The 27,749-nt window shown below is 38.2% G+C and overlaps 1 protein-coding gene across 2 annotated transcripts; it reads left to right on the top strand.

Annotated features, from left to right (window-relative positions):
• The first annotated feature begins 52 nt into the window (after window positions 1-52).
• Window positions 53-26,490, top strand: ABHD17B (abhydrolase domain containing 17B, depalmitoylase). Of its 2 annotated transcripts, none has more exons than XM_069087065.1 (4): window positions 53-363; window positions 17,963-18,437; window positions 22,264-22,443; window positions 24,948-26,490. In XM_069087065.1, the coding sequence occupies exons 2-4, from the start codon at window positions 17,971-17,973 to the stop codon at window positions 25,165-25,167; spliced, it is 867 nt and encodes a 288-aa protein (XP_068943166.1). In that variant the 5' UTR covers window positions 53-363; window positions 17,963-17,970; the 3' UTR covers window positions 25,168-26,490. The 2 variants fall into 2 exon arrangements, with proteins under 2 accessions (XP_068943166.1, XP_068943174.1); XM_069087073.1 differs by lacking the exon at window positions 53-363 and adding an exon at window positions 771-1,027.
• The last annotated feature ends 1,259 nt before the right edge of the window (window positions 26,491-27,749 follow it).

Here is a 27,749-nt window from a genome sequence, read left to right as displayed (position 1 = left end):
TCCCCCCCCCCCCCCCCCCCGCCCCACACTCTCTCCTCCCACTACGCGAGGAAGCCCGGGGGCCTGACCCGAGGAGACCTGGCCGGGCATCGGAAGAGAAGAGGGACCCCGAGCACGCGGGACGTGAGGCCCCGGAGCCGTTACTCAGCAGAAGCCTCGCTGGGTCCGCGCGGCGCGGGGCGGCCGCGGCCGGCGCTGTCGGGGCCCCCTCCTCCCCCTCCCGCCGACTCGGCTCGTCCTTCCTCCTCCGCCGGCTGCGGCCGAGTCCTTCCGTTTGGGAGGGAGGCCAGAGACGCGGAGTGGGCGCGGAGTGGGCGCGGAGCGGGAGGGGGCCGGACGTTCCCGGCGCTCCCGGAGGCGCAGGTGGGTTCGCGGCGGGAGGAGGAGGAGGAGGAGGAGGAGGCCCCGTCCTTGCGGAAGGGCCTTCTTAGATTGGGGGCTGGCGCGGTTTAAAGAGGAAGGCGCGGCTCCGCGGGCCTCCCGAGGCGGGCCGTGCCCTAGGTGCCAGTGGAGGAGGGAGGTCTGCCGCCCCCGCCCCCGGTTCTGTTAGCGAGGACCACGCGCAGGAAAGTTGGCTGTTTAGGTCCGGGGAGATTCGAGGCCGGGTCTTTAGGCGTGAGTCCAGCCAGGACTCCCAAAAAGTTTCCGTGATGCTTGAAATCAAAGACATCCTCCTTTTTACGTGTTGGCAGAACGTGGGACGCAGCCTTATTTCATTATTTTGGGCATTCTTAGTTATTATTAAGCAATATATATATATATATGTATATATATATATATATATACATATAAATGCCATATGTAAGTAGCCTCTAGCATGAGACGCCCCTGGGGATTTTGGTCGTTTATTCTTTGATTTCCACGTGTTTTGATCCGGGACGGCCTGAGATGAGTCTAGGAAATTAGCAATTCCAATAACTGACATAAATATCACTCTTCAAGCGTCTGGACACTTTGGATGTATGGGCTCTTTTGATTCCGGCACGGTAAACGCCGATCTTACTGTCATCTTACCTGCACTGCACAGGTAAGGAAACTGCGGTGCTTGGCAGAGACCGGCCCTGGCCACGCAGCTGGGGCTGCTGTTAGGCGAGTTTACAGACAAAGCGGTCTTAAAAAATCCGTTTTCATCTCTTACGATGTCCATACTAAGGCAGCAGTGATCTGAAATAGGAGATTCATGCGCTTTTGCCTGGCTTCTTTCTTTGGGGGGACATTCTTCATGGGGTTCACTGAGCACAGCCAGACTCTTTCAGACACAGCCAGACTCTTTCAGAAAACACCCTCAAGGCAATAACGCTGGAGTGTATTTGGACTGAGGAGCTCCTTCCATCATGACTCTCCAAGGGCATTGATATTCTATCGCCTCCCATTTTGACCTCTTTGGCATTAGTGAGGTTAATTGCTGAAGCCGAGCTTAGACTCAGAATGCTAAGCAGGTTTGATCCTCTCTCTTGCTGTGAAACATTCTAGTTGGTCTTGGGGGCTTATGTTTCTTTTAAAATTTGTGCCCATTTTGCAGTGACTGTGATAAGCAGAATAACATAAAGCATCTTATTAAATGTTATTTCCTTGTTTAGTAAATATAAGGAAGAACTAAGCTGTAGATTTGAGTTCCCTGACTTGCTTTACAGCTTTAGTCAAATCATCCACCCTTCATCAAATTCAGTTTCTCCACACCTTTTAGATAGGAATGATAACAGTTTTCTACCACTTGCTAACTTCTTGGGAAAGGCCATGAGAACATAAAAACAATCATATGCATTGTTTTGAAAGTCATTTTTCAATTCAACATTAGAGATAATTGATATTTCCGTTTTCTGGTTTTTTTAAAGGTGTTTGAATTGATTCCTAAACATTTTATGTTAAGAACTATGGCATAGTTGGGACATTTATGGAACCTGCCTATCTATGTGCTTTTGTTTTTTAGTTTTTAGTTTAGTTTCAGAACTCATTTTCTATCTTTCCCAGAATTAGGTATAGGTACTAATCTTTGTTGAGTTAAGAAAAAAAGTTTTTGCTCTGTATTTAGTGACCCTGTAGAACTTTTCCCAAGTAAAGATTTATATTGTTTCATGAGAGTTTGTTGACAAGGAAATAGTCACAGAATGGTGGTGTGCTTTTTACTAGTAGATTTCATTTAGGATTCCAAATTTTTGAGCTCAGTGATTAAAGTCACCAGGAATGAATGAGTAACTACAAATACTAGTTATTCTTGCCTCTGCAAGACTTTTTTTTCCTAGTTTACATTTTTAGTATTGTTTACAATCTCAGTTTTTATAAAATAAGGGCTTGTATCTTTTTTCTAATTGACTTAATAGTGAGTATCATTGTAATGGCTCAGTGAATTTTTTGCTGCCGCTTCAGGTTTCATTTTTCTAGGAGCCTAGAACTGGAATGGTCAGGTGGTAAATAACATGCATACATAATTAGTGGTAGATAGAAGAGAAGAAGAAAAAGCAACTTGAAAATTGGAAGTAAACAGAAAAACCATATATGACAGAAAGTAGGAAAGGGAAGTATAAGGGACTGTTTGCTCCACTTCTGTAGTTGTTTCTTTGGCACTTACTGTGGTGTGAGATCCCTTGAAGGGATCTCAAGTTACTTTGAAAGTATTACCTCTTTAATCTCCACATCTCAAAAACAGGCATTGATTGAAGTATTTATCATTTTATTGTTGAGAATAAACAATTGAAAAAAAAACTAAAACAATTGAATCCACCAAGGCGACACAGCAAGTCAAAGGAAAATGTTAGACTAATTTTCCCATCCTCCAGTACCTTGGCTAAAATCTTGTTCCTTTGCATATTGTGCAATATTCCTTAAGTTGATTTCCCCAGAAAACATAAAGGCCAAAAAAGTATATTTCTTTATTGCAATGTTAGTCTTGGGGAAATTACTATAAAATTAGTGTACCAAAACTGGCTTTTTATATGAGGAAAAATGAATATAAAAGTTGAGTGTAATCTAGTAGTCACATGGTGATATAAGAATTGTCATGGGGATCTTTTACTCTTATGCACAGAGAACTTACATTTATTGTGGTCTTCTAAGAGCACGTAAACAACGTGTGTTTGTCTTTTGGAAGTCTGTTGTGTTTGTCCTTTGTTTTCGAAAAGGACCCTGGCATCGTGGAAATGATGCCGTGGCTTGTAGTTGACTTTGCTGTTGAGTGAGGAAGAGCCGTGCAACATTTGGATGTATTAAGGGGTTAGGGCTAAGAAAATGTGTGCCCAAGAAAAAACCGTTTTAGTTTCCAATGGGTATTTTTTTCTTTTGCTTCCTCTCTTCACTACGCTCACAAACAAAACCAGATGATCACTTTAAACTCTAAACCAGCTGGTAAACTTACCATTTTCCCTCTTCTTCAGCCAACTAAAAATTGAAGGAATTTAGTTAAGGTTATAACATATTATAAATATAGTTTGAGAAGTGTTACTTACAGTTTATATTAGGTATAGAACTTGTGAACAAGACAGGAATGTTATAGATCATCCGGTCCAGCCTCTTAATCTTACAAATGGGAAAACTGATATCCAGAAAAATACTGTTTTTGTTATGATGTGATAGCCATTCTAGTAGCAGAGCTGGAACAAGGAACCATGTCTCCTGACTTAGAAGCTTCTATACTTTCCATCATACTGCAGTGATCAAAAACATATGTTTCTGGGTAACATCCAAAGTGAAAAACAAATGAATTCTTTCCTTTTCAGCTAACCCCAAAGTGAAAATTACTGTATGTTTATAATTCTCTGGAAAAGATTTTTAGCATATTATATAATTTTATATTTCTAATACTATGTTAATATTATTGTATTTATTGTACTGTTTAGTAACTTCTGTGCTGTAGAGCTTTAGAACCCCCGCGACAACCTCTTCAAACAGTTAGTGTTATATTTTGTTCAAAGACTTTAAGTGGTGCTAAATTCATCTTTTGTTCATTGAATAGGGATTAGGAAGGTCTTGATACAAAGGAAATAACAGTAATTGATTATAAATATTGTGAGAGATGACATAAAACCAGATCTCTTTTGTACAGTAATATAGTCAGTTGAGCTTGGGGGAGTTCTTTGTCTTTGGATAAACTATTAATTTTAAATCTTGATCTCTAAGCTTTCCATTTTTATCACTTTGGTTTTTAACTTTTAAAGTCAATGGCTGGTGAGCCTATCAGATTTCAACATGTTTGTTCTTTAGTTGTTTTCAGTCCTGTCTGACTCTTTATGACCCCTTTTTGTTTTTTGTTTTTTTCCTTTTTTGGAGGGGAGAAGGCAGGGCAGTTGGGGTTAAAGTGACTTGCCCAAGGTCACATGGCCAGTGTTGAGTGTCTGAGGCTGAATTTGAACTCAGGTCCTCCTGACTCCAGGGCCAGTGCTCTATTCACTGCACCACCTAGTCTCTCCCCTTTTGGGGTTTTCTTAGCGAAGTCATCTTAGAGAAAAGTGGAGGATGGATTGGAGTATATGGAGAGACTTGAGTCGGGAAAAACAGAAGGCTGTTGAAATAGTCCAGGTGAGAAATAATGAGAACTAAGACTGTAGTTGCATTAGTGGAGAGGAGTATGTAAGAGGGGTGCAAAGAAATCTTGCAAAACAAGATTTGCCAGTGGATTTGCAATGAGAAGTCAAAATGGAATCAAGATTGTAGACCTGGGTGTCTTGGAGGATGGTGATCGTCAGTAATAGGAAAGTTAGGAATGGGGAGGGTTGGGCATAAGTTCTGTTCTAGACACTGAGTTTGAAATGTCTTCTGAGAAAATCCTGTGTGAGATGTCCAAGAGGTAGCTGGAGATGTCGGTCAAGAGAGATTAGAACTGAAAATCATCTTACCTAGAAATAATGATTGAATGTAATTAAGCTAATAAGATCACCAAGTGAGAGAGTACAGTGGCAAAAAGAGAAAGGGATCTAAGGCAGGACCTTACAATTAGAGGACAGGATGTGGATGAAGAAAGAGGAAAAGGAGCCTAAGAAAGGGTAATTACATGTAGAAGCACAAAGAGGAGAAAACAGTGTCCAAAAACCCATAGAGGAGAAAGGAACCAAGAAAAGGGAGCCCGATCGTGGTGACATGCTGCAGAGAGGTCAAGGAGAATGACCATTAGATCTGTCAGTTAAGACAATTGAATATGAGGTCGAAAGAGTTAAGAAGGGAGTGAAGGCACCTTTTATGGACATCCTTCTCAAGTGGTTTAGCCACAGAAGAGAGGAGAAGCGTGGGGAGATAGCCAGCAGGGCCTGGATGGGTCAAGGGGTGACTTTCTGAGGTGGGAGGAGACTTGGACACGCTTATCGATAGTGGAGAAACTGCTCATAGGCAGGGGAAGAATGAGAATGGGGAGTGATGGAAGGGGCTGTGAGCTAGAGAAAGTGGGAAGGAGAGGAGAGGGGCAGCTTCTTCATGGGGGGTGGGGGTGGGGTAGAGGAGGGTGCAGAAGCCTTTTGTGAGGTGAGGAGGGGAGACGAGAGAGCTCCTGGATGGTGGGAAAAGGGAGCCATGGGACATTTGAGGAGGGATGAAAGTGTTTGGAAGATGCACCGAGGTAAGTGGGAGAGTAAGTTAATTAGGGAGGTGTAAAAGAATTGCCTTGCTGCGATGAGAGCCCGTTTGAGGTGATGTAACATCAATTTCTAGGGGACCCAGTCAGCGTGATTTTATGATTTTTCTCCAGTCCCATTCAGCAGCATATATGTAATAGCAAAAGCAGTGAATGGTGGGAGTGATCCAAGGCTAAGATTTGTAAGGGCCAAATTGGGGGAAAGGGACTCAAGAAGACAGTATATAGTTGAGCTGGTTCACCAAGTGGACAAGATGGGGAAGGGAAGAGAGTATGGGTGGTGCAGGGATGATGACCTAGGAAAGAACTGAGACGTCGAAGTCCTGGTGTTGGTGAAGAACAGTTTGGGGTTGTAAGGCAGGAGAAGTGGAATGAGACTAGATTATGATTAAGGCAGTTTCAGAATTCATGAATGTGGAAGCGGTAGCAAAATCAGAGGCATGAGCATCTTTGCGTGTGCCGCATGTGAGATGGAGTAGTGTACTGGCCATGTGACATAAATCAGGGGAGAAGCCGAGCTCGGGGTGTTTGAGGGAGCATCTGCACATGTATATATGTGCTAGAGTTCCCCAGTAAAAGGGCAGGTGTGGAGAGACGGAGCCAAAGAGCAGACTCCTCGGAGGACAGTGGAGAAGCAGAGTGCAAGGTAGTTTTCTCAAGAAATTTAACAATGAAAGTGAAGCTGTAGAGTTATGGGATCATGGGAGATTGGGGGTGGCAGGGAGGTTTCAAAAATCAATCAAATGAGGATTCTTTTTAAGGATATAGGAGTCTTGATATTAGGATACTTGAAGGAGCCAATTTGGAGACAGAATAAGAGAATTGGGATGATAATGGCAGCACTTTGACAGAGAATTGGAGGTGGGGGAATGCCATCAAGGGTGCATCAGAGAGAGAGAGAGAAAAGGAAAGTGGTATCTGAATGATATGATATGAAGAGAGAGGAGGTGTTGAATAGTCTAATTTTTTTTTCTGGAAAGTATGAGGTGAAGTTCTTAACTAGAAAATTGTTGGAGGGAGTGCCAAGAAGGCTTGGAATAGTCAAGAGGGAGTGTAGGCTAGTGAATTGATTAGGGATCTGTAAATTGTTTTCCTGTCTGCAGTGTGGGCCCAGTCTGCAGTGTTCTGATTTCCTTCAGCTCCATTCAACAGTTAAATGAACCAAAACAAAGTAGGCAGGTGGTGGGAGTAATCCCAGGTTGAAGTTGGAAAAACATGATCCCTGATAGGACAAAAAGGCAAGGGAATTATGGATAGAAGACAGAAGAATTGATTTGCTTCTTACAGGTCAAAAAAAGGGAAGGAAGGAGAGTGTAAATGCTCTGTTGATGGGTTTTTATTTTTTTGCTAGAGACACTAAGGAGCCATTGAAGGTTTTAGAGCAGAGGGGTGACATAATAATAATACCTAGCATTTATATGGTACCTGCTACGTACCAGGCATTGTGCTGATAAGTGCTTTACAAATTTTATCTCATTTGATCTTCACAACAACCCGAGAAGGCAGGCGCTATTATCTGTCATCCCCATTTTACAGTTGAAGAAACTAAGGTAAACAGAGATTATAATTGAGGAAACTGAGACAGACAGTGATTAAGTGATTTGTCTAGGATCACACATTCAAGAAGTGTCTGACCTTGGATTCTGAACTTAGATCTTCCTGACTCCAGGCTCGGTGTTTTATCCACTGTGCCATCTAGCTGGTCCAATCTGTGCCTTACAAAAATTATTTTGGTGACTGTGGATGATATATTGGAGAAGGGAGAGATTGGAGGCAAGGTGACCAAACAGGAGGATCCTACAATAGTTTGGTGAGGTTATGAGAGTCTGAACTACTATGGTAGCTGTGTTAGAAAGGAGAAGAATGCAAATATGGTATAACAAGGGGATTTCTAATAAAGACTTGGAAACTAGTTGGATATGTGGAGTGAAAGACAAAGAAGGAGTTATGGATAGACTCAGGCTTACAAACCTATATGGCTTTAATGGATGACATTGACTTCAACAGAAATAGGGACCCAGTTTAATGAGGAAAATAATGAATTTAGGGTTGGTTTTTTTTTTTGGTTTGGTTTTTGTTTTTGCCTTTTGGAGGGCAGTTGGGGTTAAGTAACTTGCCCAAGGTTATACTGCTGGGGGTGTGTGGGTGTGTATGTGTGTGAAGTGTCTGAGGCTGGAACTGAACTTGGGTCTTCCAGACTCTGGGGCCAGCGATTTACTCACTGCGCCACCTAGCCACCCCATGAATTTAGTTTTAGTCGTGTTGAGTTTGAAGTGTTAATAATTTATTCAGATAGAGGTAGTCATAAGGAAGCTAGCAATGTGAGATTGGATCTGGTTATATAAATTTAGAAGTTATCCTGTGTAGAGATGATAATTGAACCCATGGGAATAGATGAGATCACAAAGGCAGAGAATTTAGAGAAAGAAGAGAACCCAGAATAGAGCCTTGGGGAAGCGTGCATGGTCACTAGTCTAGAGATGGATGGCTATCAAACCAAGGAGCCGGAAGAGAGCTTAGAGAGGAGAAGCAGCGGGAGACAGCAGTGCCCTGAAAGCCAAAAGAGTAAAGAAGTTGTGAGGGATGAGGAGTGATCAGGAGCTACTAAGGAGTCCAGGAGGATGAGGACTGAAAAAAAAGGCTAGATGGGATTTAAGCAGTTAAGTTACCTCTGAAAGAGCAATGTCTAGAGTGTATTGGTAGTATCAGAAGCTAGATTTTCAAGCGGTTGAGGAAAGGAAGCACTGTGATGTATTTGACTTTCCGGGAGTTTGTCTATGAAAGGGAAAAGTAGATATATGGCAAAAATTCAGTTAATTCACATCACAAAGGTTCAAAGTTGTAAATGGTCTAGAGACAACCTAGTTTTAACATATGTACCGTATCTAATGAATGCCTTCTGCAGCACCTTCCGTAAATGGTTATCAGCCTTTACTTGAAAACTTCCACTGAGGAACAATCCACTATCTCTGAAGTTAGCCCACTCCACTTTTAGACCTAATAATTAGCAAACTTTTCATTATGTAGAGCTGAATTGTGAGTCTCCACAGTCTGATAAATTTAATTCTCTAAATTTTGTCGTCATCATCAGGGTAAATATCCCTTTTCTTCAGTCAGTCCTTATTTGACACAATCTCTAGTTCCTTAACCATCCTGGTCACATTCTTCTAATCATTGCCCTTCCTAAAGTGAAGTACCCAGAACAGTAGTCCAGATGTGATCTTATCAAAGTGTGGGTTGTAATCTCCCTCATTCTGCAGCTATTTCTCTCAAAACATCCTTAATAGTACTGAGAGTTGCATGGAACAGGCACTCAAGCAAGCCTCTCTTTTTATGGCTTAGGGATTCCAAGGCAAAATGTCAGGTCTCTGGGCAGAAGCTAGATCTGCTCTGTCTCAAGTTCTAGAACTAGAACTGAGGGCAAAGTTGCACTTAGCAGGTAAGACTTGCCTTACTTATTCAATATAGAATTCATGCTTGTTAGCAATGGGTTAGGAAGAAATTCTACCCTCGTTAAGCATCCTAGTCTCTTCAGCTTAGAATAGACTATATGCAAGAGGCTAATGTCTCATGTTCCTAAATAACATGAAATTTATATTTTGTTCCTTATGACCCCTCTTCCCAACTTTCAGTTATTTATTGATTGAAATTTTCTTAGAAGGGGACTCCCAAGTATACTCATGTATGATTTGGGGGAGGGAGGAAGTCTGTATTTAAATGTCAAGGTGTAAAATAAACACAAACATAGTTATCATTTGGTTTGGCTCCATAACGGTTGTTTTGAAACTCAGGCATTCCCTAAGGAAAACAGAAAGCATCAGTAAAAAATTTTAAATTGAGATCAGAGATAGCAATTTTGGCAGAATCTATTTTCCTTAATGGATTGCAGGATCATAGCTTTAGACCTAGAAGGAGTCTTAAAGATGTAATCCATAAGTTGAAGACTCCACAGCCTTAGACATCAGGCTCTCATTGTTTCACTAACCATTATGTTCTAAGTAAACAGATTCTTGTTCGTTTAATTTAAAAATTGTCATCTTTATTGTTTCTGTATCTCACCTTCCCTTTAGTTTAGATAATTTCTAAAAGCAAGCAACTTGCACAAAACACTAGGAAATTGTTATCTTAGCAAGCAGAGTTACATGGCAGCCTTGTTAGATCTTTGTTAGAGGGGAATTATAGGTGATAAATTCAGTGCTGTAACTTTGCGGGGGGAGGGGGGGTGGATTTCTTTTCAGTTAAGCTGGCTTTGTTTTGTCTTTAAACCTTTAAGATAGTTGTTTTGTAACATTTCAAATACAATTATTATTCAACTATTGCTACAATATTAAGTAGTTTTTATAGATGTCTTTCAAGAGAAAACACATTTCTAGGTTTATCATCAATTAATGATTTTTTTTAATTATAGAAGTCAAACTTATAGGCAAGTCTTTTTTTTTTCTTGAAAGAATTACAGTTTGAGTTATTGATATCAAAGATGTAGAATTGAAGGAAATCTTAAAGGTCATCAATTACAAAATTCCTCATTTTATAGATGAGAAAATAGAGACAGAGAAGTGACTTGCAAAGGGTCACACAGCTAGGATTTGAATCTAGGTCTTAGTGATACCACATTCAATACTCTTTTCACTCGGTATTCACTAAACAATGCTACTCTTCAAGAGACCACCTCAATTGTGCTTAATCCTCACAGATAAAAAACTGAAGAAGAATTTTAATGATATTCTCAGGGTTAGTGACTTCAAATCTTGACTCTCCCACTTGCCATGGAATCATTTGCCATCCCTGATCATAATTTCTTCATCTCTAAAATGAAGGGTTACACTAGATGGCCTGTGAGTTCCTTTCCAGCTCTAAAATCCTAGGTTACTAGGTTTATATTACATTATATATTACATTGCATTATATAATACCTATATTGTGAAATAACTGTCTACCCAGAGTAATATTTGATTCCATATGAGAATACTACCAAGTAGTTCTTAATAAATCAGTTGGTAACAATGCTTTTATAAACTTTATGAGTAATAAATTTCAGAGTAATGTTTGTATCATTTTTGTCAGCTTTTAAAAATATACTGTCCAACAAAAATCTTGACTAACTCAAGGTTTTTTCACTAATTGGGTTTTCCAAAAAATAATGTTCAACCAAAATTCAATTAAAATTTTATTGATCATCTACTGTGTCCAAAACACTGTGCCAAGTACTGGCCTTAGACCATTTTCAAGAAATTTAGTGAAAATACATTAATGGATCTGGGATCTCAGTGATGTAGGTATTACCTTCACTAATACAAATCATACCCATCCATACTTAAGTAGCCAACCTGTTCAACTATGTCCTCCCATAAGTTGCTCTTAGGGCATCAACCTAGCCTTCTGAGGACTTTCCTTTATGTTTCTTGATATAACAGATGCCAGTGGAGCACACAAACTGTCCCTCGTTCTGCCTCTTGATTTCTATTCTTCAGAGATTCGTACACTATGGTGAGCAGCCATACGAAACCACTAAAATAATATTAGGTTTAAAAATATAGGGCTTTATTTCATGAAGAAGTGTGACACCACTAATCTTTCATTCTATCTTTTATCTTTCTTTCCTTAGACATCTAAGTCTCCATACTGCCATCTGAGTAATCTTCAGATTCTTCCTTCTATTCAAGGACCTTCACAACCTGCCATCACTCCATTTTTCCAGCCTTTTATTAGATTACTGTCTACCCTAAGCACACCAAGTTCTCGTGGCTTGACTTGTTTCTTCCTCCCCACCCTCCCAACTCTTCCTCTATACCTATTGAATTTATACCTATTCTTTTAAAGCACATTTCAAATACCACTTCCTTTATGAAACCTTCTCTGATCCCCTGTAACTCTCTTTGTATTGCCAGGTTTATCTCATGGAAGACTTTAAGCTCAGTGGGTGATTATAGATAGTTACCTATATTCTACCCCAGTCAGATTACTTTTAGAATATTGTGTTCAGATCTGGGCAACAAATGTTAGGAAAGAAATTTAAGAGTATCCGGAAGAGTGTGGCCAAAATGGACAAGAACCCTCACTGAATTCGTACCACGTGAGGATCAAGTGAAAGAACTGAGGATGTTTAGTGTAGAGGGCAGAGGAAGGGAGATAATGATAATATAGATCTCCAAGTTCTTGAAGAGGCTTTGACTTACTGTTCTGAGTCCCAGAAAGTCGGAATTAGGAATAATGAATAGGAGTTGTGTAGAGAGAACCATAGATGCCTAAAGCAGAATGAGCAGCCTAATACACTAGTAGGTGCCTCCTCATTGGTGTGGTATTTGTCAACAGCACTTTCTGAATCTAGCAGTGTGATAGGATTTTTTAATATAGTCTGGTAGATTTGTAGTTTTAACAGTCAAACAAATCCTGCTTTTTTTTTTTATAAATCAACCCAGTCGACATAAGATAAATTAAAAAATGGCAATCAACTTTTTGTGGTTTTACAAACAGCTGCAAGGAAAAGATGTGTCACAGTGATAGGTAATATGGAATGAAGATTGCAGTCAGAAATGGCATTTTTCTTAGCAAAGCAACTCATTTATGCAAAAGCTTTAAGTTTCCATAAGATGGTGAAAGAAAATGGAAATCATATGAATAGTGAAGAAACTTTTACTGCTGGCACTAGTTGGTTGAGTCACTTTAAAAATCAAAGTCATTTGCATACTTTTACAATTACAGGAGAGGTGACTGGTGCAGATGGCTGTGTGGCAGCTAAATATTCTGATGTCTTGAAAAATCAAAGAAGATGGCACTGCTGACTAACAAAACTTTGATGTGGATAAAACAGGCGTATTTGGAAAAAGGATGCCTTCCAGAACTTAAATTTCTAAGAAAGAAAAAACTCCACATGGATTTGAAGTGTCTAAGGATTACCTAATTTTTTTTTTTTCAAAGGTGATACAGAAGCAGCACACTCTGAGAATGCTCATTCAGTTGAAGTAATTGAATCAGTGAGATATTTGGGGATGAAGAGTGGGATGGAAAAATGGTTTGTGAACAAGAATTTATTAAGTGACTAATCTGTGCTAGGCATTGTGTTAAATAATAGGGATACAAAGGCCAAAAAAAATAATCCTGCTTTCTTGGAAGGCAGGTTCTTAATATTGTCTAGCAATAGAATAGTTTTGCTTAGTAATTTTAATTTGTCTTCACTTTACCACAAGTAAGCTTATCTTTGGATGAACTAAAGGTTGTGAAATTGGCTTTCATTATAGAAAATCATATTATTCCATTATTGAAAAAAAAATTTTTGTCTATTACTTCATTTGAACTTAGAAAACACTAAATGTATGGAGCCTTTGAGAGTGCAAAGATCAAATTTTCCTTTTATCAGAATTGACTTTTATGTGGCATAAGTCATGTTAAACACATAAAAAGTGTGAACCTGTCTTTATGTGGCTTTAATCTGAGGGTACTTGTTTGCCTGCCATCTACCATCATAATCGTCCTTCATTTGCACCTTGCCTTTTCTTAGGGGGAGCAGCGGCATGGTAAGTGTACATCATGGTGCTGGGAGTACTTTATAAGCTTGATCCTTCTCCAGTTTCTCTTTTGGAGATAATTGATCTTATTGCCTTGAAGGAAAAAGTTTATCTCTCTAACTTGTGATAATTTTCACTGCAGCAAAATTATAGTGTCACAACAGAATTTACATTATCCTTTGTAGACAATAGTAATAGGATATAACTTTGAATGCTTGAATAAATTATTGAAATAACTAGTTCTGATGAAGAAAAATTCTTAAATATATTTTGCTTTTAAAAATTAGCATTAAGGAGCGGCCAGGTAGCACAGCAAGTAAGAGCACTAGCTCCAGTGTCGGGATGACCTGGGGATCGAATCCGGGCTCCGACACTTAGCACCACACCCAGAAATAACTGGCTGTGTAACCTTGAACAAGTTACTTAACCCCGATTGCTTAAAAAAAAAAATTAGCATTAATCTGTAAATTACTGAAGAGTGGAGGAAGAAATATAGTAGATATTTCTACAATATTTAAGGAAGATTTTTAAACAGTGGCTTACCCAGTTTTGTTTTTTTTTTTTAAGAGAACTGTCTTTTTGTCTTTGCCAATAAACAGGAAAAAGTTAGCAAGAGCAAACATTTCAGTAATTTCCACTTGTATTAGAAAATTTCTTTGAACAAAGTAAACAGAAAGTTTTGGTATATGTGGAGTGAAAGAGAACGAGGGGGCAAAGTTAATGTCAAGTTACAAAACCTGGATGCTGGTGGCATTTGAAAGCCATACTCACCACCCCCCTCCCCACTCCTTGGGGGATGTGGCAGGGGAAAATCAGTTCTATTTTAAACATACTCTGAATTGTCTGTGGGACATTGATTGTCACACCCTTGTCAGGGCATTTGAATCTAGGCTTTTATAGATCAAGTTCCATCACATTATGGCAAATTGATTCACTTTTAAAAATTACAGACTAAACTTCTGAATTCATTGGTGTAGGGAACTCCTGATGAAGAATTCCCCTTTGAATGTATCTTCTCCATAACTTTTAGGTTCAGAGAGCTGTCAAGAGATTTGCTCAGATTCACCCAGCCAATATGTCAGAAGCAGTACTAGTTAAACTGCTTAAATTCACATTTTCTTGCCTTTGATAGCTGGTCTCTATCCCCTCTATCCCCTGTGACAAGAGACTTCTTAAAAAAATTTGTTTATACACTTCTTAACTAAAAACCATTAGAAGTAATTATAAGGTTTTTATTAAAACCAAAATGTCTTCTCATTCATACCCTATTAAGTCACTGCAAGTGGTTAGTCTTACAAATATGTTTATGCAACATCCAGTAGCAAGTGTCATATTTTTCGTAAGTTGTAGGTGTTATCTGACGTAGAAATAGAAATAGCTACCTCACCATGCACAACCAAAAATAGTTCCTGGATAAATAGTTTCCTATCTGGATGTTCCTGTAGCCAAAGTGAATAGCTCTAACCAAAGAGACATTGGGACTTCAAAACAATGCTACAGTAACCCAGGGCCTACTTCATCTCCTTATTTGCAGACAGCATAACCTTTCTATATTTTGCCTAAATTATTGACTAAGCTTTGCTACGAGATTAGTAGAAATTTTAAAGAACTTGTGATAAAATGGATCCAAGGTAATTCAAACAGAAAACTTCCGTGACTGGTTTTGTGCTGCTGCTGCCCAGAGGATTCAGGGATATCGTCATTTGATTATTTGATTAAAGTTATCTTTCTCTACTTTCACTTTTCCCATGGTATCCCTCCCTTGTATTATTTTTCATCTCATCTTGACTCCATCCCTTGGTATTCAGCCAACCAGTTAGAGTACTACTTTACTATGTGTGGACACCTCAAGGTATAAACTATATAGAGATATAAATTACAGGTTCTTAAACCAGCTAGGTACAACTTGCTTATTAATTAGTCTGGTTATAAGCTAGGGTTGCCACCTCTGGCATGCTAACATGCTGAAGATAATTTGGAGCCCAAGACTTAATGTTTGGCTTTGGCCCCATTTTCTCTAAGCCTGCCCTTCTCCTCCCCTATCTTCCCAGTTTCTAGATGCTTATCCAAATCCCATTCTTGACCTCAGCAGGTGTAGTCCTTGAGCCTTTTTTTTTTCCTCATTTTGCCAGAGTTTGAGTTTGCCATGAGCATAGCTGCTAGCCCTTTTCAGCAGTAGATGTAGTAGGAAGAGGTGTGGCCTGTCAGCAAGAGGCCTAGGTTCATGCCATCTTGAATCTTAGCCAGTCTGGTCCAGAGTTTACTCATCTGTAAAATGATAGGGTGAACAAAATGATTTCTAGAATTCCTCCTAACCCTTGTAGCTTAGCTTATGAATATACGCTTTTTACCCACATATCCTTGATTTATGCCCTCCAGGAAAGGTAAAGTAGGCAACTATAAAGTTAGTATAAGTTGGCCTGAACCCAGGAGAGGAATCTATTGAATAGGAAGGAAAGAGTCTTCTTTTAACAAGTGAGTTTACCACAAAGCATTAGGGTGATAGGGCAGCGAGATGGCTCAGTGGATAGAGAATTCTGGACCTCAAATCAGAAAGACCTAAATTCAAATCCAGCCTCAGACACTTACTAGCTATTTGACCCTGGCCATGTCACTTAACCACTGTTTGATTTAATCTGCTAGAGAAGAAAATGGCAAACCATTCCAATATCCTTCCCAAGAAAACCCAATGGACAGTAGGGTCCATGGGTCACAAAAAGTCAGACACAAACAACAAATTGGGGTAGTGATGGAGATGACCTGTGAGTTCAGAGTCAAAGAGAAAACTTCAAAACAGCAGGTCCCCACCAAATCTAGCAGTAATAACACATCAACCCTCTCTCAAGTTAGAAATCTTGGGTTATCCCCCGCAGTGAGTTGAAGCAAAACAATCGAAACGGAGGTGTACTGTAATCTGCAGATCTAACCAGTCTGTAAGTTGGCTTAGTTTAAAGCATATTTACTCTGCCAAGTTTTTCTTTGCTTATATTGGTAATTTCTGAGGTAAGGAACAAAAGAAGTCGGTGAAGAAGATAATTTTTGCTGTAGACTTAAGATTTATTTTAACTGTCCCTTCCTTGTTTTTTTTTTTCTCCCCAAAAATCTGTCTCCCTCTGATCTCAAAATTCTTAGAAAACTCAATGATTCTGTGCTTATTCAAGAGTCTAGACAAAATGGAAAAGTAGAAGAAGAGGGTGGGTGACAGTAGAAAAAGGGAGTAGCTAAAACAAGTTTTGGGGGCTTTAGGGAGAAAAAAGGAAATGGGGGACCAATCAAGCCAGCATTACATCTAGAAAGATCTTGAGGAGCTTTCACAGCTACCAACTCTGCCCTGACCAGCTCAGGAAATAATATGCAGACTTAAGAGTCTACTCTTTTGTCCATCTCTTACCTCCTAATCCCCCTTCTTACCTCTGGTGGCTAGAAAATTGAAGCTTAGGTGTTTACCTTGGGTAACCCTGTATATGATTCTTTTGATGGCTTTAGGAAGGTCTTCTCACACCAAATAGGCATGGGGGAGGAAGAAGGGACAGATTTAGAGAAACTCAGGACTTGTGTGGCCTGAAGCAAGCAGAGCCAGAACGCTCTACACCAAGACTGTGATCAGTGGGGGTGTCCTTGTTGTCTTGCCCAGACTCGTACTTCTGGACCTAGTCTCTCCCTTTACTCTGTGCACCCCGGGAATGTGTTTGCTAATTTAAGAGTTTCATTGCATCCCTGTATGTTTCTAGCACCTTTTCACTGTGTTATTCATTCAAAGGCATTTACATTTAAGAAAAGTGCACATTGTGTGACCAGCTAATTCCATTGGGAACAAGGTACTCTCGTTCAGCATTAGGGATCTAGCACTTCTGATCTACAGTATGTCATTCATTTCTGGTTTGGGTACAAAGAACATCTTTTAAGGCACACCTAAAAGACAGGCTATACCTAGAAGTGGGAGCTACACCTTGTGTGGAGTTTTTGTAAGTGGTTTATTTTTTGATGGTTCTATCCTGTGCCTAGTACAGGAGGGTGAAGGAAGGATCAGGCCAAGGAAAAGTTTTTATTTCTGCTCCTTAGGAATTTGCTACTTTACATGAAAATTAAAACATTGTCATATTTCAGCTATTGTAAAATTTCTCCTTTTTTCTTAATAGATATCTAGTCTTCTTAATTTAATAATACATGTATCTGTCCTGTCTTCATTAGTGTAACTCCTGCTTCCGATAAATTTTGCCATAAATTTGGCACAAATGAATCTTTGTGCAAAAACCTACAAGAGGTCTATCCCATCTGAGATGGACAAAATTCTAAATAATCAAGGTTGTGCATTCTGTATCCTTTTTTGGTCATTTCTTTCTTCCACAGGATTCTGAATATTTTACAAACAACATTAAAACTATAAAATATATTAAAAGTTTCCTATTATGTACATGTGGCTTAATAGGGCACTGAACTTGTAGATGCATATTAGCTCTGTGTCCATGAGCTAGTCCCTTAACTTCTCTGAGCCTGTTTCTCTTCATCTAAAAAATGAGAGGGATAACGTTAGTGTCTGCCTCAGCAGAACGTTGTGAGGCTCATGATCAGTGGTAGACAGTGAAGCACCTTGTAGACCTTACTGCTCTATGTAAGTATCAGTTATAATCCCTGTGGATATCATACATTATTTCCCACATTGGTGAAGGAGATATTACTCATTTCAGTTTGAAATTTCTAAGAACAATGACCTTTTTTGTTAGTTGAATGTGACCCTGCCAAGGGAATTTGCCCAACCGTTGCTTTACAGACTTGCATTTCTCAAAAATCACACTTGTCTGAATCCTTAAAAACCATAAAACTTGTCATGAGTTATTTCATTCTGTACAGATCTCATATTTAGTGTTTGAAAAGTCAATTATTTCCTTTTCTTTTACAGAATAGAAGATGAATAATCTTTCATTTGGTGAACTATGTTGCCTCTTCTGCTGTCCACCCTGCCCAGGGAAAATTGCTTCTAAGTTAGCATTTTTACCACCTGACCCCACTTACACTCTGATGTGTGATGAGAGTGGAAGTCGCTGGACCCTACATCTTTCAGAAAGAGCAGACTGGCAGTACTCTTCTAGAGAAAAAGATGCTATTGAGTGTTTTATGACCAGAACCAGTAAAGGTAACAGGATTGCCTGTATGTTTGTGCGTTGCTCGCCCAATGCCAAATATACTTTACTCTTCTCGCATGGAAATGCTGTTGACCTTGGCCAGATGAGCAGTTTTTACATAGGACTGGGTTCGAGGATTAATTGCAATATATTTTCATATGATTATTCTGGCTACGGAGCGAGTTCTGGGAAACCGACAGAGAAGAACCTTTATGCAGATGTTGATGCTGCTTGGCTGGCTCTCAGAACAAGGTAAATGTGAATTATTTGTTTACTCAGCTTTTAAATACCTTGAACATGATAGACCAGTTTAATTTTAATGTTTGTTTGGTTTTTAAATTGCCATCCAAAGCCATAAGAAACCCGGGATGGTGGCACGTACCTGTTGTATCTGCTGTGGGGGAGGCTGAGGTTCATGGATTACTTGCTCCAATAAGACTGGCAAGGCAGGAATCTGCCCTAAGATTAGGACCCAAATGGTGGGCCTCTAGGCATGCAGAACCACCTAAGAACTGCCTAAGGAAGAGCAAACTGATCCATGTTGGGAAAAGCTGAGATCGGATCAGTCCCATGTATGGCCACTGCAGCTCCAGTTTGGTCAAGATAAAGTGAGCAGTCTCAAAATAACAAAAAAAATAGGAATTTGTAAAGTTCCAAGTGATTCCTCCTCACCCCTCCCAACACATCTGTTAGTTACCATATTTGAAAATGTAATCTAAAAGTTGTGCCTAACATTATAAATTAATAAAGATGAATATACATTTTCCCTAGCAATTAGATTTTCATTGCTTAGATAGGAAACTAAAATAAAAGGCAAATCTCATTGTTTTTATGGACATACTCACTGATTAAATGATTAAAGAAATTGTATTATTTATGTACTAAGAACCTTTCATATATCCTAACTTGTGTCAGTGTTTATAAAATATATTTTATCAGGTTACATTGCTTCCCTAATTATTAAGTAAGACTATGATGTGACATATACCTTGTGTATTAGAAATGGAAACTGAAACAATGATTTTATTGGTATAAGGGAACTCCCAGGTGAGGAAGCTCCTTTTACTAAGGCAGGTAGGCATCATCTCTGCAGGTTAGAGTCTTAGAGATTTGCCTAGAGCACTAAGAGATTAAGTGACTTACTTGCCCAGGGTCACACATCCAGGAAATGTGTCAGAGATATGACTTGAAACACAGCTTATTGTTTTAGGGGACAGCTCTCCAGGCACTATGTCATATTACTTTTCTATGTATGAGGGAGGAGTTAAATGTTAAAATTTCAGATTGATACTTTGAGTTTTAAGCAGTGTTTAAATTTCATTGACCTTTTTCTGTTCCCTTTACATTGTATAGAATTAATTTATTCCTTGATGTGGAAGATTATTAGTGCTTTATTTTTGCTTTCAACACTTATTAGTTACAAAGTCACAGTACTTTATGGCTAAAAAGGGACCTCACATTTCATCTTCTCCAGTCCACTCTTATGTGGAAACAGACCTAGACAGGTTAAGTGGCTTGCTCCATGATTGCTAGTTAATGGCAAAGGTGAAACTAAAATTTTAGGTATCCTGACTCCTAGACCAATATGGTGGGGGGTTTTTTTTCTATCCCACTGTTCTTTTTATGATGGTATTTAAATTTTTACTTCATAGGAGTTAATTTTATGTAAAAATAATATCATGGTTCCATTACTTAAAGTACATTGACACTAAAATACACGTTTTGATTCGACCACTGAATTTTCAGGCAGATCACTTATTTTTATGCCTCATTTTTTGGGGGGTGCAGAGGGAGCGCTGATTGGAATCAGAAAGGAAGAGACCATAAGATTTCATTTGTTCCAGTAAATGTATTTGTGTTCTCATTGCATTGAAACCAAACCTGAAAAAACTTTCATGTCTAGGGACCCCATTGTTAGATATTAATTTCCTTTCCTTTCCTTTCTTCTACATTATTCTTCTACATATTCCTTTCTTTTACTTTAGACCTCATGGTATTTGGAGAATTAGTTGAACCATAACATATTTCCAATCCTGTGCTTCATTGTTTACTCTTTTTTAAAATTTTAAGTTATTTACCAACTCAAGAACTCAAAAAAATCATCCCCTGGTTTATAAAAGCCGCTTGTTGACCTCTTAATTGTAAAGTAGCCTTCATATATTCCATATTAAAATTATTATTTCTGGTGAAAGTTACTTACTGTAGAGAACACTTTGGGGGTAGAATTCACTGTTTCATAACTAGCAAAGAATATCTTTTTCCTTTTTGTGAACAACTTTCTTAATATTTCCTCACTTCACCCACACCTCAGATTATACAAGTGCAAAAAAAAAAAAAGGTGATTTACAATTATTTATTAATCTTTTTTTTTTCTTAACATGTTCCATTATTAGTGACAAGGGTTACTTGGATAAATCAGCGGAGTATCCTAAATCATTATTTTATTGAATAATTTCATCCCATGCCCACTGTCTTTCAACTTATTGCCATAAAAGCAGTTTAGTATAGTCGAGAGTATGCCTGATTTGACCATGAAATTGAAACCTGAGTTGTTGCCTTTAACAAATGACTCTACTTCTGGATCTGAGTTCCCTCATTTAGAGAAAGTTACATTAGATAGATCTATAAAGTTTCTTTCTGGCCTTAAATTTCCTTTTTCTCATAAAGTGAGTTTGACTTTTCGTTTTCTCTCCCATCTTATTAAAAAAGATTATTTAACTATAAACATCTTTACAAGTGGATTTGGGCAACCTAGAAAATATTTCCTTAAGAAATAATGTCAACTTTTTTATCACTGTGCTTTTTTTACTCATTAGAAAAGGGATCTCTCTTTTGGCCTTCAAATTCTATGAGGTGTAAAAGAAAAAAGTGATTGAGCACTCATGTGCTGTTTGACAAAAACTCATTCGTTTCATACTACAATGCTTGGGGGCAGGTAGGTGGCGCGGTGAGTAAAGTGCTGGCCCCGGAGTCAGGAGGATACAAGTTCGGTTCCAGCCTCAGACACTCAACATCTACACACACACGCACACACACACACGCACACGCGCGCGCGCTCCGTGTAACCTTGGGCAAGTTACTTAACCCCAATTGCCCTCCAAAAAGCATATTACAATGCTTGTGTCAGATTTAGAAACAAATTAATGATAAAAATCAAGGGTTATATGTGTAGATGGATATAAGTGCAGTCCCTTAAAATCATAGCAATGATGGAGTTTAAGATAAACAAGCAGGATAGTAGTACGAATTATTTTAAGATAAATTAACTACAACTATCTAAATATTTTATGACCTAGAGTAAGAATGATGAGTTTATTAAGTGTCTGTTACATCACAGGAAGGAGGCTAGGTTGTGGAGATACAAAGAAAAAAGTCCTTGTCTTCAAGGAGCTTGCCTTCTGTTAGGGCAATATGTGTATCTGAATGAGTAAATTCAAGGCACAAAAACTGTAGGTTTAGGGAGGGTATTCTGAAGGAATCCAGAAAGGCTTCATAGAGGAGATGTTGCCTCTTCTTGAAGATAAGAATTTTCAAAGATATACGGGAGAGTACTTTTCTGGCATGAGAGTAACTTTTGCAAAGGGACATAGGCAGAAAGAAGGTATCATGACTAAGTAGTGGTCCATTCTGTGGTAAGGGAAACAAAGTGAGATTAGACTTGAAAGGTTAGGCTGGAGCCAAATTGTAGGGGCTATAAATTCCAGGATATAGATTTAATATCCCATATTGGAGGCAAAGGTACTAAAGATTTTTAATCAGAGGAATATTGTGGTCATAACGAAGATGGTTTTTTTTTTCAGCTTCACAGAAGGTAAATTGGAGGGGTTGGAGAGCATAGAAGCAAAGCTGGGGGGCCAGTTTTGGATGCTGCTACAAATAGTCTAGTTAAGTGGTCATAGGGGATTGAACTGCAATAGTGACCAGGTGAGATGAGAGAGAAGAATGTTGGAGATGAGGAGGTGGAATTGATAGGGTATATATGGGGAGAAGGGAGAGTCGGAAATGACACTAAATTTCTATAACTAGAATTTATCATATTTAACTATCGATAAGTCCAAAGTCTTTCTGAACTTCATAGGTATGGCATCCGCCCTGAAAATGTGATCATATATGGCCAGAGCATAGGAACGGTGCCATCTGTGGATCTTGCTGCTCGTTATGAGAGTGCTGCTGTCATTCTTCATTCCCCTCTGACCTCAGGAATGCGGGTAGCTTTTCCAGATACTAAGAAGACCTACTGCTTTGATGCATTCCCAAAGTAAGTGGCGATATTCAAAACAATTTAATATTTTGCTAGAAAAAATTTCAAGGTAAAGCAGTAATATAAAATATTCTGGTCACCTTGGGTATTCACTCCATTTAGTATAAAAGGTGAGTAAACTAGGGGAAAAGTTAATCTTTTCACACAAAGGCTACTGATGATGTAGCAATAAAAGGATTTCATAGGAACTCAATTTTAATCTCTTCAGCTATATTGCTCTCTTTTAGACTTCCAAAGGAGAGGTGATATTTCTTACTTGCTTGGTCCTTAGAACATTTAGGAAAAATTAATAGCTGTCTATGAGAAAGATTTGTTAAGAGGAAAGAATTGTCACATTTCAGTCTATTTCCTTTATTCCATCGGCAGTGGCACACTATCTTGTGAACGACAAGCCAAAAGCCCACTCCGTATGGGAGCATCTAGACTGGTGACTTGAAAGGAGGAAGCTGATGTCGGGTATGACAAAGGCCCAGCTAACTTGTCATTGTGAGTCAGTGGTGGTAGAACTGAGCATGTGTGCTTTAGGCGAGGCAACGTAGAGGGAGGGAGTGAAGAAGATACTCCTGGTCTGCTTTGGCCAGTTTACTCACTGTCTAGCTTCTTTCCCTTACCCTGATTCAACAGTGAACAGACTATTAATTGCCAAAAATTAGTGGGCAAGAATATGAATTCCTATTCTAAAACTTGAGACCCTTAAAATTTCTTTTTAAGAAGAGGTAGTATGTCATAGGGGAGAGAAAGCTGGCCTTGGAATCAAGATGTGGGTTCTGACTCTGTGTAACCCTAGGCAAGGCATTTAATCTCTCGGTACCCTGGACACCTCTATAACTATGAGTTGCAGAAAAGGTATTGGTGCATCAGTTATAATGAGGTGTGACGTAACAGACAGCACACTTGGCTTGAAGTTAGGGTGACCTAAGTTTAAATCTGAATATCCTGAGCAAGTTCCTTAACCGATCTGTTTCAATTTCTTCCTCATCTGTAAAAGGGCTAATAATAGAAATGAGGATCGAATGAGATGGTATCTTGAATGCTTTGCAAACTTTAAGGCACTATAAATATTACCTATTTCTGTTATGATACAAGAGGTTTGATTTAAAAATTTTTTAACATTTTTATTTTCCTGAGTTCAGTACAAACAAACCTTATTTAGAGTATGAGCCTTATTCACATCAGAATAACCTTGTGAAGAGATGTGATCTAACTTCTAAGTACATATTTGTTTTTAAATAGAAAATATTGGCTGCTTATACTTTTTGGTAGATTGTGGGAGGAAGAAGCAGTGAGAACATTCTTGTTGAAATAATTAGTTACAGAGCCAAAAAGGATTTTTTGTCATGGCTCTAGAAAAACATTTGTCTGTTCTTGATAATGATTGCTTCAAAAGACAGACATATAATGGTCAGTGGTTAGAACAAAAAGCTTGCTTACTTAGATGAATATTTTAAAATTTTACAAGAACATAAATATGAAATGATCTAGTGTCAAGACTGTTACATCCTGAATCTATTCAGGTCCTCAGCAGTGGTGACCCAGAGAGGTCTATTTACTTAACAAGTCATTTCTGTTTCAGAGTCTCAGTAAGTACTGCTTTACTAATTATTTCCTACCCTGTAGCTCTGGATGGTATCCAAGTAACCTGTTAACTGCCCAAAGAGGTTATGAAGGCTAGGTACTATGGAAGATAGAGGATAGACATGTTATTTTTCCTTTTACATGACTTGTTATTCTCTTCATCCAGCCCTGTAATGCATAGTATTGATGATTTGAATTCCTAGCAGAGGAGACTATTACACTGTTGTAACTCTGCTAGAATGAACAATCCCTCAGTTCCCCCCCGCTCCTTATTTTTGTAAGTTCTGTGATGCTGCCTTTGATCACTATTACCAGAAATTTAGTATGGTAGCAATATTTATTGAGTGATCCTCTAGGAATAGTTACACATAAACTTAGCTTCCTCATCCAACTCAGAGGAAGAGATGTGTATAAAAGCAGGATTTTGTTCTTGGCATTTTACTTGTTTCTTTAGACAAAAAATTAACTTCTGATATAAATTCCTAATGTAAGAATCTGGTTTAGTAGATTTTTGGTGTAACAGAAGTGATCTTATTATATTCTGCCATCATTATATTCTGCCTGATAAAGAACACTCTAATGTAAATAGAGTAGGCAACTCTAAATAGTATACAAAATCTGATTTTTCCACAGCATATTAGAACTGGGGGATTGGATCGCTTGTCTATCCCCTTAAGACCTAGTGATGTAAAATGACTTTCCCTAGGTCACAAAGCTAGTCAGTGGGAGAAACACAACTCAAACCCAGGTCTTCTTTAGTCTATGATCTTTCAACTATACCATGATTCAAAAGCCAAGAAAAAAACCAATCTCTTCTGAGCTGATTCAGAGATGTTTTTAGTGACTGAATAATCTTACCTCTTTTATAGCAAAAGGTCCATTGTTCATTTATTTAGCTGGCTTACTTTTTCCCCTTTTCCTCACAGCATTGACAAAGTCTCTAAAATAACCTCACCAGTGTTAATAATTCATGGGACTGAAGATGAAGTCATTGACTTTTCACACGGCCTCGCATTATTTGAACGCTGCCAAAGACCTGTGGAGCCTCTCTGGGTTGAAGGAGCAGGTCACAATGATGTGGAACTTTATGGACAGTACCTTGAACGATTGAAACAGTTTGTGTCACATGAACTGGTGAATTTGTAAATTACTTTGTAGATTTGCATACTGTGTTTTGTTTTGATGCTGAACTGGACACCTTGGTAAATAACATAAAACCTGAAGGTTTTGTTTGCAAATCATGTTAGTTGCCTTCATCAATGTACAGGTATGATTTGTTAACAGAATTAATGAAGGTTTTAATTACCGGTGTAAAACTGGAAATAACGGTATCATGCAGTCAAGCTGTGTGATTTATACATTTTATGTGAGTTTTTTTTTAAAAAGAAACAAAAGCCACCAAGATAAGTACTGTATGAAAATTTTAATTCTGTAAAAACCAAACGCTGTAAAAACATTGCCAGACGCTTTCACTACCGGAAATGGATTTATAAATGTTTTTTAAGACATCTCAGTGTATTAACCCTTGTTGCACTAATGTAATGTTCTTTTTAAAACGTACATCTAAAAACATGCAAATAGTCATGTGAAGATAAATCACCAAGAGAACATGCTGGTTCTGAAGACCCTGTTGTGCAGGGTTAATGGTTACAAGTTACTTTGTTTCCGTTTTTGTGTCCATATCCTAATGGTTAATCTTACTTTTTCTGTTTTTGTTCATGACAGTGTTAGACTTCATTTTTGCCCCTTGTGTATTAATTTACCAGCTGGTTACTTTATAAAGGGAAAATCACAGATACCACTGAATTTTAATTGGCTTTGAGTCACGAAGTCAGTACCATGAGGCAACTATTTAAATTCTCATATTAGAAATTTCAAAGATGTTAGAATATCTAGAATGATTTGTTGTGTGCAGCATTTTTTAAATATTTGAATGATCGTGTAGAAATGCAGTACTCTTAATAGTATGGAAACCTGAAAATTCATTTAGTTTTGTTTTATTCAGTATCACATGCACATTTGCTGCTGATCCCATTCAGGTTTCCTCTGGCTGTTTTTTAAGTGCAGAACCTCTGGTTTTGGCTGCCATCTGAGAATATTACTAATTTACTCCTTAGTAGAAGAGAAAGAAAAAAGAGAACATTAACACTTTTGTATTAACTATGTAGTTTTAAAAAAATGCAGAAAAACAAAACTGTAAGTTGCCTTTTCCTTGGATGAATCTTGCCTGAATAAAACTATGAAAGAAAAAAATACAAATAAAATGAACGGTATCTAGTCTAATTTGTAAGTGAATGACTATTGAAATCATACTGTGGATATATTTTAAGGCCTTATGTAGTTTTACTTGTCCTGCTTGTTCTGTGGTTATGTCTCAGACTCTTGTATGATTCCCTTAAAAATATATCAAGTATTGTGAATGCTTTGGCTTAGATGTGTCAGATTAACAGTAAAATAGCAAATAACCCACTCAATTGTGATCCTGTGTTTATATTTCCTCACTCAGCTCCCATTCCTAAGGCCCCTTTTCTCTGAAAAAAATTGGGGGAAGGAGTAAAGGTGAGGGATTAAGTGTCATAACCTCCTTTCTGTAAAGAAAAAATTTTTTCTAAAGCTCTGATTCCTTATGATTTTTTTTTCCTTTCATAGAATACTATCAAGACTTAGGTTAAATAGTCACTCTGAGAATTGGTTTGAAAAAACCCAAGTATTGATAAGTAAAAGAGAGAGTAAAGTAGATTGGCCTTAGCAGGAATTGATACTAGGCTTATGTTCAACTAAAATTCACAGAAAAAAGAGGAAAGACAAAAGTAGACTACAGATAATGGGATACTTCATTCCAACTCCCATTATTAGTCACACTTGTTAGTCTTTGGATTCATAATTCTCTTGTGTACTCCAGGCATGATAATATCTCTCAATAGATTTAGATCATTGATCATTTTGATAGAATTACATTAAAGCTTAGGTCATTTGTTGCACACTGTTATACACAATTTCCTTTTATATATGATGGTTTCCAAATTCTTCCTGCCACATGATGATCTTAGCTAAAATCCATGAAATAATGTCTGTCAGTGTTAAGCAATTGTTTAAATGTGGTTTAACAGCAACCATGTATTGAAGCATCTGAGTGCCGATGCTCTTCAACTTAATTTTTTTTTTATTTGTGATGATTCCACTACGTCCTTTGTGAGATATATATACCAAGTGAGATATATATGTTATTTTATTTCATAATTAATGGTAAATGTAATTTATTTCCCTAAGGTCAATAAATGCTGTCTTAGGTATGTTAAATGCCTCTCAAGATAGTAGCTACTAGTTAGATGAATAAATGTTCATTTAAATAAAATGGACATAATCTACTAATTTGTTCACTGGTAGAATTGGGCTTGCCTGTGAACTTCAAGTGATATCAAACAAAATAGAATATGAAGTGAAAAGATAGCGATTTCCAAATCAAAGTTAAATTTTAGCATTTGTGTTTCTGAACCATAGAACAAGACATTTATCTTGTTGAGGATTTGAAAGCATCGTTCTTCAGTCATTCAATCATATCCAACTCTTCATGACCCTGTGAACCATAGCATATCAATATTGTCCATGGGTTTTCTTGGCAAAGATACTGGAATGGTTTACCATTTCCTCCCCCAGTGGATTAAGGCAAAAAGAGATTTGTTGACTTGCCCAGGTCACACAACTAATAAGTGAGGCTGCATTTGAAT

The sequence above is a fragment of the Petaurus breviceps genome, unplaced genomic scaffold, assembly GCF_028583685.1.
Source record: "Petaurus breviceps papuanus isolate PSGF00001 unplaced genomic scaffold, PetGlider_PUasm1.0 118, whole genome shotgun sequence".
Lineage (NCBI taxonomy): Eukaryota > Metazoa > Chordata > Mammalia > Diprotodontia > Petauridae > Petaurus > Petaurus breviceps.
This window is presented reverse-complemented; position numbering and strand designations above follow the sequence as displayed.

Coding starts and splice junctions, on each gene's coding strand:
- ABHD17B (XM_069087065.1), top strand. CDS start 17,971: ATGAATAATCTTTCATTTGGTGAACTATGTTGCCTCTTCTGCTGTCCA. Junction 18,438..22,263: donor TGGCTGGCTCTCAGAACAAG/GTAAATGTGAAT, acceptor TGAACTTCATAG/GTATGGCATCCGCCCTGAAA. Junction 22,444..24,947: donor TGCTTTGATGCATTCCCAAA/GTAAGTGGCGAT, acceptor TTTTCCTCACAG/CATTGACAAAGTCTCTAAAA.